We start from the raw sequence: 20,404 nt of genomic DNA on the forward strand, positions 1-20,404 counted from the left end.
CCTTTCCACACTAGAAATGCTTTTCAATTTTGCCTCACTAGTATTATAAGTCATATTACTCACCAGGTCTTTTTTTAATTTTAAAACTAGTACATTACCTTCTTATTTTTTTCTGTTGATCACTGACCTACTTAACAACCCTTCATTGACCTACTTAACAACCCTTCATATCTTTTCTGACAATAAAATCAGTGGTTTACGAATCCGCCTGCCAGTGCAGGAGACACAAGTTGAATCCCTGTGTCAGGAAGATCCCCTGGAGAAGGAAATGACAACCCACTCCTAGGAAATCCCATGGACAGAGGAGCCTGGTGGGCTATAGTCCATGGGGTTGCAAAAGAGTGTGACATGACTTAGCGACTAAACAACAACAATGAAAAATATTTCTAGAGGAATGTTAACAGGGTTCTAAAGTTTTTTCCTTTGCCTACCCTGCCCTGCTTGTGAGAAACACGCTCACAGCCCAAACCCAAAGAATGGAAGTGAGGCTTTAATGATGGTCTTGCAAGATCTGGTGTCTGATGGGCAGGCACACCCAGAGTCATTACAGGGAGCATCTTATCCCTAGAATGCACGTCCCTCCCCCAGTTCCTCTTTGGCTGAGGGCCAAGGGGTAAACAATCTTCCTGGATGTCAGGTAGGTTTGTTCCCTCCCTCTTCATAATCTCCCCCCGCCACGTCTCATTTCCTCCTTTTCTGTGTACCTATTCCAGTTCTTAGGTTTTGAATTTACCAGTAGGATGAACCCGCACAAAAATCCTAGGCATCTCACCCTCCCTTTGTTTGCCCAGGCTTTCTAGTTTTGTATCCCTTATGGCTATCAGCTATTGGCTATTACATCAGCAAGCTGTCACTCAAAGCTAGATGTTCTTGAAAATGGACCATTTTGGTTTTTTATTTCTTACACTACTAATTAGGAATATATTTCTGGTAAATAATTTACCAGTAATTTTAGAATCAGCAGGGGTAGTGGGTTGGAAGGAGATGAACTGAATTGTTAAAATCCTTTATTCAGCCTTTAAAAATCACGGTTCTGATGTCTTTAGATAATCTGCTAGCCATATTATTTTACTAAAAGCCTACTCTATTAGTTTCTGTATGTTGCAGGAAATATTTGTCTTTATGTTACTTACAGACTTTCTAAAACAAAATGCTTAAGTTAAAATTTTATAATTTCTGCAGCTGTGCTCAGTATGTGCTATATATATTTATATATGGGCTTCCCAGGTAGCTCAGTGGTAAAGAGTCCACCTGCCTATGCAGGTGACTCAGGATACAGGAGATACATCTCTGGGTCAAGAAGTTCCTCTGGAGAAAGAAATGGCAACCCGTTCCAATACTCTTGCCTGGGAAATCCCATGGCCAGAGAAGCCTGGCAGGCTACAGTCAGACATGACTGACCTCGTGCACACACACACACATTTATATATGTTCTATATGAGATATATACATACCTGCTAATATGTTGCTTATATTTAAGGTGGTAGTTGACTGTATTCAGTAGGATTCTAGATTAATATGCAATGCTGTGTGTGACAGCTGAAGAAAAACCACAGTCTATCTGAACATACTTGTTATATTTCTTACAGGTTCTGAGTTCTGTACGCACAGAATGGGATCCACTGGATGTTCGCTTTGACACCAAACATCCTAATCAAGTGTTGACAGTGGAGTGCTCCATCAGTGTAGACAAAGAGCCCATGGCTGACAGCTGCGTCTATGAATGTGTTCGGAACAAAATCCAGTGTGTATCAGTCACCAGAATACCACTAAAATCAAAGGCCATTAGTTGTTGCAGGAATGCTACTGAAGACAAACTGATCCTGGGCTGTGAAGATTCTTCAGTAATTCTTTATGAAACTCACCGTAGAGTGACTCTCTTAGCTCAGGCTGAACTTCTGCCTTCATTAATAAGCTGCCACCCAAGTGGGGCTGTTCTGCTAGCTGGCAGTAACCAAGGGGAGCTGCAAATATTTGATATGGCTCTTTCTCCTATTAACATCCAACTTTTGGCTGAAGACAACTCACCTAGGGAGACTCTACAGTTCAAAAAATTCTTTGATGTTTCTAGCAGTCTTGTTCAAATGCAGTGGATAGCGCCTCAGGTTGTTTCTGAGAAGCCTGAAAGTGGGGACATCTGTAATCTCCTCTTCCTCAGGTTTGACAGAGGACCTTTGGGTGTACTTCTGTTTAAACTTGGTAAGTCAAGGAAGTTGGTGAGTAAATAAATTTTTTTATGATGACAGTATAATTAAGACAGTAAAACTATTCCTGGAATGTAGATTTTTTTTGTTTCTCATCCCATCAATATGCTTACGTTTCAAACATTTCATGTAGTTTCCTTAAAAAAGTTTTGTGGTTGATTTTCTAAAATGTCAAGGTCCATTATATATTGAAAAATTTTGAAATTGCATTAATTTTCCATCACATGAATAAAAACCCTGAGCTGTCCATATATGATGCTTTCCAAAATAAACTGTCTACTAAAAAAATTCCTTAAGAAATGGTACTTATGAGAATATTTTAAAAGTACTTACTATGTCCATTGTAAAATTCTGTGTGTAGGGATATAATGCTTTTTCTATTAAGTTATTTTAGATAAGTGTTCATTTCTTTCCAGATTGAAAATGTGTAAAACAAGCGTTTTGAAAGAAGAGAAAGGAAAATGCTTGGTTAGAATTTGCTAAAGATATTTGTGTAACTTTATGTTTTTCTGTTAGATAAAAATATTAAAAAAATTATTTCAATATTAGGAAAATTATGTATTAATGTATGCTATTTCAACCAGGAGGCTTTAAAGCAGAATTTTATTTGCCTTCTATAGGTTTGCATTACCAGCTATGTCCTAAAATATATGATATTTTTTAGGCAGTTTTGATAATTTAACATTCTTGAGAGGAACTTGCTTAGGTTTTAAAAAACATATTTCAATTAGTGCACATTATTGCAACCTGAAAACATAGAAAAGTAGATACATTTCAAAACCCCTTACAGGATTTGACTCTATGGTACAAAGTTAAGTTTTTAAAAACATTGTAGTGTTTGTTAAGTAACTGTCAGTTTACTTTTTGTTTTTAATGGATCTACTTGCCTCTGAAATAGAACGAATGAAATAAGTAATGAAAATGACTTAACTTGAAAGCTATCAGGGATATAAGTGAGGGCTATGTTCTTTTCACATGAAAAAAAAAGAACCTAAATCCATTCATAACATTAGTATTATCCAAGAAAAATATGTTTGGAATCTCATTTATTATGAGATAATCCAGTTCTACTTTGCCCAACTACACATTTAATAGTGGTATGTCTCCATGCACAACACTTATTAAAGTGGATGTTAGATGTTTTGCATATCTGTTGAAACTCTCTCCCTCTCTCTGTGTATCCCAGTTACCTGTCAAACAAGAAGGCAGTCTACTAACATATACCTAGCTTTTCTTCAGCCCTCCCTTGTGGGCCTACTCACAACAGCTTTGCAAAAAGCACAGCTTTCTCTTCCTATCTCTAGCACATTTGCCTTCTTACTAAAGTAAACAGGCTCTCAGTGTGGGGATTTAGAGGGCTTCCTGCTAATTGCCAGCTTGTAAACTTAATTGGACTATCTCCCTGGGCACTGTTCCTAAATCAATTAGGCAATGAGTTGGCTGTCACCTCTTTTTCCCAAGTAGGTCTCTTGGAAGAGAATTATCCAATAGAAGTCAAGCATTCAAATAAAAAGGTGATAACTTCTGCAACTGACATTTATCATTTAAATTTTATTTTCATTATGACTTATAAGATTTATAGAATAGGGAATTTTTACAGTCTTACAGGGTCTTTAAAAGAACAAAACATGGAGTTTCCCAGGATTTTTGAAAATGTATTATAAGATTAGTGTTTATTATATATTATTTTTCCTAGGAAGAGTAGATTCCTTGAAACAGTATATTCCAGCTAACAGATCTTTTTCTTTTTTTTTTTTAAAAAAAGAAAACCCTGTTTAAAGAACAGATTTTTCTTAGGATCTGCTACTAAATACATCCAGAAATTTTAATATACTTCTTGAATTAACACAGTGCTGATTCTGATTCTGGGCATCCATGTGGAATTTTCATGTATAATTCAAGTAACTGCATATATAAACAGGTAGTTTCATGTGCAGTTTCCCCACTAGGGAGCATTTATGAGATGTTTTTCATATGCTTGTTATGCAAGCCTTTGGAAATTTTGACATGAAAGGTGTAGCGTACAATTTAAGAAGCTGAGATAGATCATAGTTTAAAATAGAATGCTGTCATATGTAAACGTGTCAGTGGTTGCTGCCAATATGCTAAGATTTTTGGAGTCTGACTCTTACAATAGGTCAGTTAGTGTAATGTTAAAGGAAAACTCTTTTGAAGGCTAGAGCTTCCATTCTAAATCCTTATAATTATCACACAAATGCCACTGGAGGTTAAAAGGCCATCACCACTGTTACTATAAGAATGTGAAAAACTAACATGTCTTCCTCAGGAGGGAGCAAGATGTGTCATCCTTCTAGTTAGAGGCAATGTGTAATCAGAATTTCTTTACCTAACCATCATTATTCATATTTCCATATATGTGAACTGGGATTAATTTTAAAAAGAGGAGTTCCTATCCTAGTTGTATTTCTGAGATATTAAAGCTTTTCCATTCTTATCATCACCTTTTCCAACCTTCACTGCTCTCTTTAAACTCATGTGATCAGCTTCTTGCCCTTTCAACAGAGAATCTCCCCTTTTAATAGGTACTTCATTAATTTTATCTGCTCCTCACCACCCACCCAACCACTTACCTCCATGTACATAAATCTTCAGTTTCAATTCAGTGGGATAGGAGCCTTCCTCTTACCTAAGACTAGTTCCACACTGGATCCCACAGCGTTCCCCTTGACACCTTTACTCTGTCACCTTCCCCACTCTCCCCACGAATCTTGCTGCATCAGCAGGCTTGGGCCCAAGCCACACCATGAAACAAAGCAACATACATACATCTGTTCTTTAAAATTGTTTCTCCTCTGTTATTAATCAAATGTTCACTGTCCTTTCACAGTCAAGCTCTTAACAGAATAGTGAACACTGAATTTCTCTGCTTCTTCGCCTCCCATTCCCCCTCACAGCACCACCTTCTGCCTCTTCTCATCAATGTTCTCCTAGAACTGCTCTTGGAAAGGTCACCAGTGACTTCCTACTTGATACACATATTTCTCTTCAGTTACTTGGTGACTTTTCAGCATTTGATGGCTCCTGACCACTTTACCATCAAGTTCTCATTGTTCTCGCCTTCTGTGACTCGGAATACAACTTTTTGGCACTTTTTTATGCTCTTCTTCTGCCTCCTCATGAAAATATTCAGGCTCTCCAAGGTTCCATCTTTGGCTCCCCTCCCATTTTATACAAAATGAGAGTTTATTTATTTTTTTAAATTTTATTTTTTTACATTTATTTATTTTAATTGGAGGCTAATTACTTTACAATATTGTAGTGGTTTTTGCCATACATTGACATGAATCAGCCATGGGTGTACATGTGTTCCCCATGCTGGACCCCTCTCCCACCTCCCTCCCCATCCCATCCCTCAGGGTCATCCCAGTGCACCAGCCGTGAGCACCCTGTCTCATGCATCGAACCAAGAGTTTATTTTTGCTTTTGGTATCCTATCTCTGACTTCAGCCCAGGCCACTGCTCTCCATCCCCACATGTTAACCTGGCCTACAGGAAACCTCCCCCCTGAGTCTACACAATTGCCTCAGATTTATTATGTGCAGACTTGAAGGTGTCGTTTTTCTCTCTGCTCCTCCTCCTATACATTCCAGTTTAAGGGATGTTATAGTTATTTAGATGGACAGAATTCCAAGTTAGAAATCATCCTAGAATCCTGTCTCATCCCTAACGCCATATCCAGTCAGCAATGAAATGCCATCAGTTCTGCCTTCTGAGGTTTTGCTCAGTCACTCAATCGTATCTGACTCTTTTGACCCCATGAACTGCAGCATGCCAGGCTTCCCTGTCCTTTACTATCTCCAGGAGTTTGCTCAAACTCATGTCCATTGAGTCGAAGATGTCATCTAACCATCTCATCCTCTGCTGCCCCCTTCTCCTCCTGCCCTCAATCTTTCCCAGCATCAGGGTCTTTTCCAATGAGTTGGATCTTCACATCAGGTGAGCAAAGTATTGGAGCTTCAGCATCAGTCCTTCTAGTGAATATTCTTGGTTGATTTCATTTAGGATTGACTTGTTTGATCTCCTGGTTGTCCAAGAGACTCTCAAGAATCTTTTCCATACCACAGTTCAAAAGCATCAATTCTTTGGTGCTCAACCTTCTTTATGGTCCAGCTCTCACATCCATACATGACTACTGGAAAAACCATAACTTTGACTATATGGACCTTTGACCACAAAGTGATGTCTCTGCTTTTTAATACAACGTCTAGCTTTGTCATAGATTTTCTTCCAAGGAGCAAGTGTCTTTTAATTTCATAGCTGTAGTCACTGTCTACAGTGATTTTGGAGCCCAAACTGAAGTCACTGTTTCAATGGTTTCCCCATCTATTTGCCATGAAGTTATGGGATTGGATGCCATGATCTTAGTTGTTTGAATGTTGAGTTTTAAGCCAGCTTTTTCATTCTCCTCTTTCACTTTCATCAAGAGGCTCCTTAGTTCATCTTAGCTTTCTGCCATAAGGGTAGTATCATCTGATTATCTGAGGTAATTGATATTTCTCCTGGCAATCTTGATTCCAGCTTGAGCTTAATCCAGCCTGGCATTTCACATGATGTACGCATATAAGTTAAATAAGCAAGGTGACAGTATACAGCCTTGATGTACTCCTTTCCCAATTTTGAACCAGTTTGTTGTTCCATGTCTGGTTCTAAGTGTTGCTTCTTGACCTGCATACGGATTTCTCAGGACACAGGTAAGGTGGCCTGGTAGTCCCATCTCTTTAAGAATCTTCCACAGTTTGTTGTGATCCACACAGTCAAAGACTTTAGTGTAGTCGATAAAGCAAAAGTAGATGTTTTTCTTGGATTCTCTTGATTTTTTTTATGATCCATTAGATGTTGACAATTTGATCTCTGGTTCCAAATCCAGCTTGTACATCTCGAAGTTCTCTGTTCACATACTGTTGAAATCTACCTTGAAGGATTTTGAGCATTACCTTCATTAACTGCATGTGAAATGAGTGCAGTTGTGCAGTAGTTTGAACATTCTTTTACATTGCTGTTCTTTGGGATTAGAATGAAAAATGACCTTTTTCAGTCCTGTGGCTACTGCTGACTTTTCCAAATTTGCTAACATATTGAGTACAGCATTTTAACAGCATCATCTTTTAGGATTTGAAAAAGGTCAACTGGAATTCCATCACCTCCACTAGCTTTCTTTGTAGTAATGCTTCCTAAGGCCTACTTGACTTAACATTCCAGGATGTCTGGCTCTAATCCAACACCATCATGGCTACCTGGGTCATTAAGACCTTATTTGTACAGTTTTCGGTATATTCTTGCCACCTCTTCTTAATATCTTCTGTTTCTGCTAGGTCCATACCATTTCTGCCCTTTATTGTGCCCATCTTTGCATGGAATGTTCCCTTGGTATATCTGATTTTCTCAAAAAGATCTCTAGTCTTTCCCATCCTATTTTTTTCCATGTGTTTCTTTGCACTGTTCACTTCTGTAGGCTTTCTTATCTCTCCTTGCTATTCTTTGGAACTCTGCATTCAGATGGTTGTATCTTTCCTTTTCCCTTTTGCCTTTCACTCCTTTCCCCACTGTTTATAAGGCCTCCTCAGACAACCATGTTGGTTTTTTTGCATTTCATTTTCTTGGGTATGGTTTTGATCACCACCTCCTGTACAGTGTTATGAACCTCTGCCTTAATTCTTCAGGCACTCTATCTACCAGCTCAAATCCCTTAAATCTATTTGCCACTTCCTCTGGATAATCATAAGGGATTTGGTTTAGGTCACACCTGAATGGCCTAGAGGTTTTCCGTACTTTATTCAATTTAAGTCTGAATTTGGCAATAAGGAGTTCATGATCTGAGCCACAGTCAGCTCCCAGTCTTGTTTTTGCTGACTCTATAGAGCTTCTCCATCTTTGGCTGCAAAGAATGTAATCAATCTGATTTTGATACTGACCATCTGGTGATGTCCATGTGTAGTGTTGTTAGAAAAGGGTATTTGCTATGACCAGTGTGTTCTTTAGGCAAACCTTGGCAAAATGAAGCCCTTGCCCTGCTTCATTTTGTACTCCAAAGCCAAACTTGCCTGTTACTCCAGGTATCGCTTGACTTCCTGCTTTTGCCTTCCAGTCCCCTATGATGAAAAGGACATCATTGCCTAAACCATTTCATTCTGTTCAGCCTTGCTGTGATTACCTTAAATCTAGACCTTCCCTACTGTACCATGATCAAGCAGTGGCCCTCTGTCTGTAATGCTCTGCCTTCCAATCTTCCCCACCTACCGCTCAATTAATCCCCTTAACTGCCACCAGAGTGCACATCTGGTCACAGATTTGGCTTCCCTGGTGGTAAAGATTCTGCCTGCAATGCAGGAGGCCCTGGTTTGATCCCTGGGTCAGGAAGATGCCCTGAAGAAGGGATTGGCTACCCACTCCAGTATTCTCCTTGGAGAATTCCATGGGCACAGAAACCTGGTAGGCTACAGTCCATGGGGTCGCAAAGAGTTGGACATGACTGACACTTTCAGTTTTCTCTTTTCTGCAGCTTGAAATCCTTCAGTAGTTAATAAGCGCTGTCTGTCTCCCAGGCTTCATCTCTCAGCTCTGCTGCCTTAGGAGCTTCCCAATCACAGCATGTACTCTCACACTCCTCTTTCCATAGTGTGTTGATTATTCCATCTACTTAGAGTGCTCCTACAATGTGCTCATAACACCTACAAATTTAGGAAAAGGTTAAATGTCCAAGTGGTGATATTAAACAAATAATTAAAACTAACTTCTTCCCTTTCATAGGATTTTGAAAATCATGGGCAATATTACGTATGTATTTGTCACTTCATCTAAACAGCAAGTAGTATGATTTTTCTCTCAGAACTTTTGTAAGAAGTATGTGTTCTTTAAAAGTTATTTTTAATAAGTTATTTAAAGTTTACTTTACCAAAGTGGTAATTGGTGGCAACTTACTGCTGGAAGAAAATGTTAGGTACTTTATTAGATGCCTAGTCATCTTAAAACTGGATCTCGTGTCGTTTGAGATGGATTTCTGTTCCAGACAGCATTCTGCTTTCTTCATACAAAAGTGATGACAGATTTTTTAATCAAGTTTTTAAAGTATAATTTACAAATAAATTATACCTATTTTAAATGCATAGATCAATGAGTTTTGGCAAGTATGTATATCCTCATGATTACCAGGGACTGTTGGAGGGCACAAACAAAGCACTGTGTGCCTGAGGAACCAGGAGAAAGGAGAAATGACCCCACAACAGACTGAGCCAGACCTGCCTGCAAGTAATGCAGGGTCTCCTGCAGAGATGTGTGTCAGCAGTGGCCTGCCATGGGGTCCTGGGAGGTGCGTGTTGGCAAAAGTCCATTTGGAGGTCACCTTTAGCCCTAACATAGAGTTTGTAGCCACAGGATAGGGTCACCTCAGGCCAAACAACTAACAGGGTTTTCAGTAGAAAATTGGATTAAAAGTTTACCAAGCATGACCCTGCCCACCAGTGCAAGACCAAGTTTTCCCCACAGTCAGTCTCTCCCATTGAGAAGAGATTCTGGCAATGCCAAAGAATGTTCAAACTATCACACAATTGCACTCATCTCACACGCTAGCAAAGTAATACTCAAAATTCTCCAAGCCAGGCTTCAGCAGTACATGAACCGAGAAATTCCAGATGTTCAAGCTGGATTTAGAAAAGGCAGAGGAACCAGAGATCAAATTGCCAACATCCGTTGGATCACTGAAAAAGCAAGAGAGTTCCAGAAAAACATCTACTTTTGCTTTATTGACTACACCAAAGCCTTTGACTATATGGTTCACAACAAACTGTGGAAAATTCTTAAGAGATGGGAATACCAGACCACCTGACCTGCCACCTGAGAAGTCTGGTCTTGAGCCCCATGTACTAAGGGGGAAAAAAGTACAAATATTCATGACATAGAATACTACATACAAATTTATTTTAAATTGGCATTTAAAGATTATCATCTTCGATTACTAATGATTATTCAGTTCACTTCAGTCACTCAGTCGTATCTGACTCTTTAAGACCATGGACTGCAGCACACCAGCCTTCCCTGTCCATCACCAACTCCTGGAGCCTACTCAAACTCATGTCCATCGAGTAAGTGATGCCATCCAACCATCTCATCCTCTGTCGTCCCCTTCTCCTCCTGCCTTCAGTCTTTCCCAGCATCAGGGTCTTTTCTAAGAAGTCAGTTCTTCACATGAGGTGGCCAAAGTATTGGAGTTTCAGCTTCAGCATCAGTCCTTCCAGTGAATATTCAGGAATGATCTCCTTTAGCATGGACTGGTTTGATCTCCTTGCAGTCCAAGGGACTCTCAAGAGTCTTCTCCAACACCACAGTTCAAAAGCATCAATTCTTCAGCACTCAGCTTTCTTTATAGTCCAACTCTCACATCCATACACGACTACTGGAAAAACCAGTAGTCTGTGAATCAAGGTAAATTGGACATGGTCAAGCAAGAGATGGCACGAGTGAACATCAACATCTTGGGAAACCGAAATGGGACAGGAATGGGTGAATGTATTTCAGATGACCATTATGTCTACTATTATGGGCAAGAATCCCTTAGAAGAAATGAAGTAGCCCTCATAGTGAACAAAAGAGTCTGAAATGCAATACTTGGGTGCAACCTCAAAAATGACAGAATGATCTCAGTTTGTTTTCAAGGCAAACCATACAGTATCACAGCAATCCAAGTCTGTGGCCCAACCAGTAATGCCAAAGAAGCTGAAGTTGAATGATTCTATGAAGACCTACAAGACCTTCTAGAATGAATACCAAAAACAGATGTCCTTTTCAGCATAGGGGATTGGAGTGCAAAAGTAGGAACTCAAGAGAGACCTGGAGGAACAAGCAAGTTTGGCCTTGGAGTACAAAATGAAGCAGCACAAAAACTAACAGAGTTTTGCCAAGAGAATGAAGTGGTCATAGCAAACACCCTCTTCCAGGAACCCAATAAACAACTTTACACATGAACACCAGATGGTCAATACAGAAATCAGATTGATATATTCTTTGCAGTCAGAGATGGAGAAGCTCTATAGAGTAGGCAGAACAAGACGTCGAGCTGACTGTGGCTCAGATCATCAATTCCTTATCACAAAATTCAGGCTTAAATTGCAGAAAGTAGGAAAAACCACAAGACTATTCAGGTATGACCTAAGACAAATCCCTTATGGTTATACAGTGGAGGTGGCGAATACATTCAAGGGATTAGATCTGATAGAGTGCCTCAAGAACTACAGACGGAGGTTTGTAACACTGCATGGTGGCAGTGACCAAAACCATCCTAAAGAAAAAGAAATGCAAGAAGGCAAAGTGATTGTCTGAGGAGGCCTTACAAATAGCTGATAAAACAAGAGAAGTGAAAGGCAAAGGAGAAAAGTGAACGATACACCCATCTGAATGCAAAGTTCCAAAGAATAGCAATGAGAGATAAGAAAGCCTTCTTACATGAACAAAGCAAAGAAATAGAGGAAAACAATAGAACAGCAAAGATTAGAGATCTCTTCAAGAAAATTGGATTACTGAGGGAACATTCCATGCAAATATGGGCACAGTAAAGGAAATCGGCAAGGACCTAAGAGAAGCAGAAGATTATTAAGAAGAGGTGCCAAGAATATACAGAAGAACTGTACAAAAAAGATCTTAATGACCCAGATAACCACAATGTTGTGGTCACTCACCTAGAGCCAGACATCCTGGAATGTGAAGTTAAGTGGGCCTTAGGAAGCATTACTACAAAGAAAGCTAGTGGAGGTGATGGAATTCGAGCTGAGTTACTTCAAATCCTAAAAGATGATGCTGTTAAATTGCTGCACTCAATATGCTAGCAAATTTAGAAAAGTTAGCTGTGGTCACAGGACTTGAAAAAGTCAGTTTTCATTCCAATCTCAAAGAAAGGCAGTGCCAAACAATGTTCAAACTACCGTACAGTTCACTAATTTCACATGCTACCAAGATTATGCTCAAAATCCTTCAAGCTAGGCTTTAGCAGTTCGTGAAATGAGAACTTTCAGATGTATAGCTGGATTTAGGAAAGGCAAAGGAACCAGAGATCAAATTGCTAACGCCCACTATGTCATAGAAAAAGCAAAGGAATTCCAGAAAAATATCTACTTCTGCTTCATTGACTACACTAAAGTCTTTGACTGTTGATCATAACAAACGGTAGAAAATTTTTGAAGAGATGGGAATCCCGGACCACCTTCCCTGCCTCCTGAGAAACCTGTATGCAGGTCAAGAAGCAGCAGATATGGAACAATGGACTGTTTAAAAATTGGGAAAGGAGTATCTCCCCTTCTTACTTAACTTCTATGCAGAGTTCAGTTCAGTCGCTCAATCGTGTCCTACTCTTTGCAACCCCATGAATCACAGCATGCCAGGCCTCCCTGTCCATCACCAACTCCCGGAGTTTACCAAACTCATGTCCATCAAGTCAGTGATGCCATCCAGCCATCTCATCCTCTGTCGTTCCCTTCTCCTCCTGCCCCCAATCCTTCCCAGCATCAAGGTCTTTTCCAATGAGTCACCTCTTTGCATGAGGCGGCCAAAGTATTGGAGTTTCAGGTTCAACATCAGTCCTTCCAATGAACACCTAGGACTGATCTCCTTTAGGATGGATTGGTTGGATCTCCTTGCAGTCCAAGGGACTCTCAAGAGTCTTCTCCAACACCACAGTTCAAAAGCATCAATTCTTCGGCGCTCAGCTTTCTTCCCAGTCCAATTCTCACATCCATACATGACTACTGGAAAAACCATAGAGTACATCATGCAAAATGTTGGGCTGGATGAATCAGAACCTAGAATCAAGATTGCTGGGAGAAATATAAGCAACATCATATATGCAGATGATACCACTCTAATGGAGCTTCCCAGATGGAGCTGGTGATAAAGAACCTGCCTGCCAATTAAGGAGGCATAAGAGATGTGAATTCAATCCCTGGATTGGGATTATACCCTGGGGGTAGGTATGGAAACCCACTCAAGAGGAACCTGGCAGGCTGCAGGCCATTGGGTCACACAGAGTCGGACAGGTCTGAAGTGACTTGGCATGCACACACTGCTCTAGTGGCACAAAGTGAAGAGGAACTAAAGAGCCTCTTGATGATGTTAAAAGAGGAGAGTTAAAAAGCTGTCTTAAAACTCATATAGTCATATAGTCTTTATGGACCTATATAGTTATATAGGTCCATATAGTCATATAGGTCCATATAGTCAAAGCTCTGGTTTTTCCAGTAGTCATGTACAGATGTGAGAGCTGGACCATAAAGAAGGCTGAGCACTGAAGAATTGATGCTTTCGAACTGTGGTGCTGGAGAAGACACTAGAGTCCCTTGGACAAAAAGGAGGTCAAACCAGTCAGTCCTAAAGGTAATCAACCCTGAATATTCAGTAGAAGGACTGATGCTGAAGCTGAAGCCTCAGTACTCTGACCACCTGATGCAAAGACAGGACTCATTGGAAAAGACTAAGAGCAGGAGAAGAGGGCAACAGAGGAGATGGTTAGATGGCATCACCAGCTCAATGAACATGAGTTGGAGCAAACTCCGGGAGATAGTGAAGTATAGCGAAGCCTGACATGCTTCAGTCCATGGGGTCGCATAGAGCTGAACACCACTTAGACACTGAACAACAATGTGATTACCACCATAATCAAGATGTAAAACATTTCCATCACCCTCAAAATTCTCTCCAGCCCCTTTGCAGTCAGTCCCTGCCTCCCTCAAAGCTAAAGTGCATTTATCTGTTGTCTGTTATTACAAGTTAGATCTGCTTTTTCTAGAATTTCATAGAAATAGACTAATAAATTGGTACTTGTTTGTATCTGGCTACTTTCACTCAGTATTAATCTTTGTGAATTTTCCATATTGGTGTATATATCTGTAAATTTTCATTTACATTATTGAGTAGTATTCCATTATATAGAGAAATCACAATTTATCTTCACATGTTGACAGGCATTTGAGTTGTTTCCAATTTTAGCCAGTTTCATTGAAAATGATCTGTTCTTTCATGTACTAGTCTTTGTATGGAGGTCTATTCTAATTTCTTTTGGGAAAAACCTTGGAACTGAGCACTATGCTAAGTTTAATTAAAGAGGAAAGTAGTTTGGAGTTCCAGTTACTGCACATCTTCACTAAAACTTGGCATTATTGCTGTTTTTAATTTTAGCCATTGTAGTAGGTGTAATTGGTGTTAGTTGGCATTTCCCTGATGAACTTTGGAGTTGTTCATCTTTTATGTGCTTACTGCCATATATCTTCTCTGATGAAGTGTATCTTCAAGTCTTTTGCCCCAGTTGAATTGGATTGTTTTTTATTGAATCATAAGTTTTTATATATTCTGAACACAAGTCCTTTTTTGGATACTAGTATTGTGAATATTTTCTTTCATCCTGTAATTTACCTTTTCATTTTTTTACTAGATTTTAGGTGCAGAAGTTTTTAGTTTTGATTAAAGCCAACTATTAGATTTTATTAATTTATGACTTGTATTGTTTGTCTTATCAAAATAGTCTTTGTCTGACCCTTTTTTCTTCTAGTAATTTTATTATTTTAGCTCCTACAATTAGGTTTATTGACTAATTCAAGTTAATTCTTTGTATATGGTGTGGGGTATGAGTTGAAATTAATTTTTAATATGAATATTCAATTGTTCCAGAAGCAGCTGTTGGAAAGACTATCCTTTCACCATTGAATTCCTTTGACCATATGTGTGTGTTTATCTATAGAAAGACTCTGTTCTTGTCCATTGATCTATATGTCCATACTTGAGTACCACACTGTATTAATTATGGTGGTTTAACAGTAAGTCTTGAAGCCAGATACCATTAGTCTTCCAGCTTTGTTCTTCTTATCAAAATTGTTTTGGGCACTCTACATGTTTTGAATTTCTATATAAGTTTTCAAACTAACTTGTCAGTTTCTATAAAAACACCTAGTGGAATCTTGATTGAGATTATGTTGAATCTATAGATCAGTTTGGGATAGAAGGACAATTTAACGATATTATAGTGTAAGTTGCTCAGTCGTGTCAGACTCTTTGCCATCCCATGGACTATAGCCCACCAGGCTCCTCTGTCCACGGGATTCTCCAGGCAAGAATACTGGAATGGATTGCCATTCCCTTCTCCAGAGGATCTTCCCAACCCAGGGATCGAACCCAGGTCTCCTGCATTGCAGGCAGATTCTTTACTGTTTGAGCTACAGGGAAGACATAACAATATTGAATCTCCCAATTTATGAACACAATATATCTCTCCATTTATCCAGGCCTTATATTCTCCCAGCAGTGTTTTATATTTTAAAATGTACAAGACCTTGTAAATAGTTTGTTCATGTTTTTGGATGCTATTGTAAATAGTATTTTTAATTACAAGTTTTAATTGTTCATTGGGATTTTATGAAAATAAAATTTGAAAATACTGAACATGTATCCTGCAACCCCGTTAAACTCATTAGTTGTAGTGACTTTTTATTATCAATTACTTAGGATTTTCTACATAGATGATTATGACAACTATAATTAAAAACAAGTTTCATATATTCTTATCCTACCTGAAGGCCTTTTGTTTTCTTCTCTGTTTTACTATCTAGGATGGTACAATATTAAATAGAAGTGAAAACAGAGGATATCTTTGCTTTGTTTCCAATCTTAGGTGGACAGCATTTAATATAGTATATATATGATGTTATTGGGCTTCCCTGGTGGCTCAGATGGTAAAGAATCTGCCTGTAATGTAGGAGACCCAGGTTCAATCCATGGGTTGGGAAGATCCCCTGGAGCAGGGAATGGCTACCCACTCCAGTATTCTTTTTTTTTTTTTTTAATATATATATATTTTATTGAAGTATAGTTGACCTGCCATGTTTCAGGTACAGAGCAAGGTGATTCAGTTAAACACATACACATATGTTATTTTTGAAATTATTTTCCATTATAGGTTATTATAAGATACTGGCTATAGTTCCCTGTGGTATACAGTACACCTTAGTTGCTTGTTGCATATCTATTTCTTTTTTTTACTTAGAAATCTAGCATTCTATTTGTACTAAGTTAAACAAGTGTAATCAAAATGTCATACATTTTTTAGTTAGGCAAAAATTCGTAAGTTTTCTAAAATATATATATTATACATATTTTAAAAAAGAGATGGAGTAATTGAAAAACCTAAACTAAATGAAATCAGAGCACTGAATATGAAATAGAAAATGAAACAAACTAGATAAAAGATCTTCATATAGTTCAGTTGTTTTTGAATAAGGCTGATCATTAGAAAAATATCTGGAGCTCTGGAGAAAAAAAAGCAATACCTAGGCATTTGTATTTTTCAAAATATTCCAAGGTAATTCTGATATGCATCTGGATTTTAAAAAGTGACTACAGGTTTTTCTATTAAACTGTAGTTTTGGTGATAATAGAGTTCTTTCATTTTTCTGTGGACCAATCATGATACTGTGGTATTAAGTGAGTAATAGTTATGTAATCACAATAGTAAAAGATGTTTATCAGTTTTCACAGTCAATAGCCAGACAAAAAATAAAAGATAGTTACAGCTGCAAGCCATAATGGGAACATGATTAACCTAAACAATATAAAATCATTACAGACAATTTAGGGGGGTCAAGCAGAGTGATGTGGTAAGTGGAAATGCTTACATGCACGTGTTTTCATACACCCAGGTAGTCTATGTCTTTTGGTTGGTGCATTTAACCCATTTACATTTAAGGTAATTATCAATATGTATGATTCTATTACCATTTTCTTAATTGTTTTGGATTTATTTTCTGTAGGTCTTTTCCTTGTCTTGTGTTTCCTGCCTAGAGAAGTTCCTTTAGCATTTGTTGTAAAGCTGGTTTGGTGGTGCTGAATTCTCTTAACTTTTGCTTGTCTGTAAAGCTTTTGATTTTTCCATCAAATCTGAATGAGAGTCTTGCTGAGTAGAGTATTGTTGGTTGTAGCTTCTTCCCTTTCATCACTTTAAATATATCGTGCCATTCCCTTCTGGCTTGTAGAATATCTGTTGAGAAATCAGCTGATAGCCTCATGGGAGTTACCTTGTATGCTATTTGTCATTCCTCCCTTATTGCTTTTAATATTTTATCTTTGTTTTTAATATTTGTCAGTTTTAATTACTATGTGTCTTGGTGTATTCCTCCTTGGATTTTTCCTGCCTGGGACTCTCTGTGCTTCCTGGACTTGGTTGACTATTTCCTTTCCCATGTTAGGGAAGTTTTCAACTATTATCTCTTCAAATATTTTCTCAGGTTCCTTCTCTCTCTCTTCTCCTTCTGGGACCCCTATAATGCAAATGTTGGTGTGTTTAATGTTGTCCCTGAGGTCTTTTAGACTGTCATCATTTCATTATTTTTTTTATATTCTGTTCTATGGCAGTGATTTCCACCACTCTGTTCTTCAGGTCATTTATCCCTTCTTCTGCCTCAGTTATTCTGTTGTTGATTTCTTCTCGTGTGTTATTCATCTGTTTGTTCTTTTATTCTTCTAGGTTTTGGTAAACATTTTTTGGATCTTCTCTATTCTTTTCTCAATAGTTTGGATCATCTTCACTAACATTATTTTGAATTTTGTTTCTGGAAGGTTGCCTATCTCCACTTCGTTTAGTTTTTTTTCTGGTATTTTACCTTGTCTCCTTATCTGGAACATAGCTTTCTGCTTTTTCATCCTGATTAACTTTCTGAAATGTGTTTTTTCTTCTATCCGCCATGGGACTGTGGTTCTTCTTGTTTCTTCTGTCTGCCCTCTGATGGAGGAGGCTAGGAGGCTTGTGTCAGCTTCCTGATAGGAGGGACTAGTGGTGGGAAAAACGGGGTCTTGCTCTGGTGGACAGGGCCTTGCTCACTAAAGTTAATCCAATTATCTGCTGATGGGTGGGCTTGTGCTCCCTCCCTGGTAGTTGTTTGGCCTGAGATGACCCAGTCCTGGGGTCTACAGGCTGTATGGTAGGGTTAACCTCCAAAGGGCTTACACCATGGGGGACCTTCTTGACTTGCTGCTGCCAGTGCCCACATTCCTATGGTGAGCCCCTGCTGACCCAGGCCTCCACAGGAGAACCTCCAACACTAACAAGGAAATTTTGATTCAGTCTCCAGTGGGGTCACTGCTCCTTTCCTCTGGGTCTTGGTGCATGCAAGATTTCGTTTCTGCCCTCCAAGACTGGAGTCTCTGTTCCCCCCAGTCCTGTGGAAGTCCAATAATTAAATTCCACTGGCCTTCAAGGTCAGATTCCCTGGGGATTTCCAGTCCCTTTGTCAGATCCCCAGGCTGGGAAGCCTGATGTTGGGTTCAGAACCTTCACAACAGTGGGTAAACTTCTTTGGTATTATTCCTCTCCAGTTTGTGGGTCACTCACCTGGTGGGTATGGGATTTGATTTTATCATGATTGTGCCCCTCCTACCATCTTTCTCCGGCTTGTCATTGGGCACTGGGTATCTTTTTTTGGTGGGTTCCAAAGTAATGCTCAAAATTCTCCAAGCCAGGCTTCAACAGTATGTGAACTGTGAAATTCCAGATGTTCAAGCTGGTTTTAGAAAAGGCAGAGAAACCAGAGATCAAATTGCCAACATCCATTGGATCATCAAAAAAAGCAAGAGAGTTCCAGGAAAACATCTATTTCTGCTGTATTGACTATCCCAAAGCCTTTGACTGTGCGAATCACAACAAACTATGGAAAATTCTTAAAGAGATGGGAATACCAGACCACCTGACCTGCCTCCTGAGAAATCTGTATGCAAGTCAAGAAGCAACAGTTAGAACTGGACATAGAACAACAAACTGGTTCCAAATAGGGAAAGGAGTACGTCAAGGCTGTATATTGTCACCCTGCTTATTTAACTTATATGCAAGGTACATCATGGGAAATACCAGACTGGATGAAGCACAAGCTGGAATCAAGATTGCTGGGAGAAATATCAATAACCTCAGATACGCAGATGACTCCACCCTTATGGTAGAAAGCAAAGAACTAAGAAGCCTTCTGATGAAAGCGAAAGAGGAGAGTGAAAAAGTTCACTTAAAACTCAGCATTCAGAAAACAAAGATCATGGCTTCAGGTCCCATCACTTCATGGCAAATAGATGGGGAAACAATGGAAAGTGACAGACTTTATTTTTGAGGGCTCCAAAATCAGTGCAGATGGTGACTGCAGCCATGAAATTAAAAGACACTTGCTCCTTGGAAGAAAAGCTACGACCAATCTAGATTAAAAAGCAGAGACATTGCTCTGCCAACAAAGGTCTGTCTAGTCAAAGCTATGGGTTTCCTAAGTCATGTATGGATGAAAGAGTTAGACTATAAAGAGAGCTAAATGCCAAAGAATTGATGCTTTTGAACTGTGGTGTTGGAGAAGACTCTGGAGAGTCCCTTGGACTGCAAGGAGATCCAACCAGTCCATGCTAAAGGAAATCAGTCCAGAATATTCCCTGGAAGGACTGATGCTGAATCTGAAACTCCAATACTTTGGCCACCTGATTCGAAGAACTGACTCCTTGGAAAAGACCCTGGTGCTAGGAAAGATTGAAGGCAGGAGGATAGGGGACTATAGAGGATGAGATGGTTGGATGGCATCACTGACTCAATGGACATGAGTTTGAGCAAGCTCCAGGAATTGGTGATGGACAGGGAAGGCTGGTGAGCTACAGTCCATGGGGTCACAAAGAGTCAGATACAACTGAGTGACTGAACTGAACTGAACTGAATGATCATTAGTAATCAAAGATAATAATCTTTAAATTCCAATTTAAAATAAATTGATATGTGGTATTCTATGTCATGAATATTTGTACTTTTTTCCACCAAGTACCTGGGGCTGAAGATCAGATGCAACTTAGAACTAATTAAGCTGTTCAATAAGAATTGTGTTGCGTCAAAATTCTGTCTTTACGTATATACCACAGGGACTTCCCTGGTGGTCCAGTGGTTAAGAATCTTCCTTCCAATGAAGGAGATGTGGGTTTGATTCTTGATCAGGGAACTAAGATCCCATGAGGCAACTGAACCCATATGCTGCTACTAAAGAAGCCATTTGCTTGTGCCACAACTACTGAGCCCACATGCTCTGGAGCATGTGCACCATAACTAGAGAAGCCTGTGCACTGCAACGAAAAGACTGCCTTTCGCAGTGAAGCCCCAGCACAGCTAAAAAAGTACACACACACGCATACACACACACACATAC

General features: G+C 39.2%; 1 protein-coding gene across 21 annotated transcripts in view; it reads left to right on the top strand.

The window, feature by feature from the left end:
• Positions 1–20,404, top strand: part of WDPCP (WD repeat containing planar cell polarity effector) — a 307,323-nt gene that overhangs the window by 176,189 nt on the left and 110,730 nt on the right. For all 21 annotated transcript variants that reach the window (XR_014081750.1, XR_014081749.1, XR_014081751.1 and 18 more), the window contains one exon: positions 1,590–2,199. Coding sequence is in view for 17 of the 21 variants with exons in the window: in XM_081588356.1 (XP_081444482.1) it covers positions 1,590–2,199 (610 nt within the window). In the remaining 4 variants the exon portion in view is untranslated. The remainder of the gene's footprint in view (positions 1–1,589; positions 2,200–20,404) is intronic.

This window comes from Giraffa tippelskirchi, chromosome 4 (assembly GCF_054371585.1).
Source record: "Giraffa tippelskirchi isolate mGirTip1 chromosome 4, T2T-mGirTip1v1.2.pri, whole genome shotgun sequence".
NCBI classification, from domain to species: domain Eukaryota; kingdom Metazoa; phylum Chordata; class Mammalia; order Artiodactyla; family Giraffidae; genus Giraffa; species Giraffa tippelskirchi.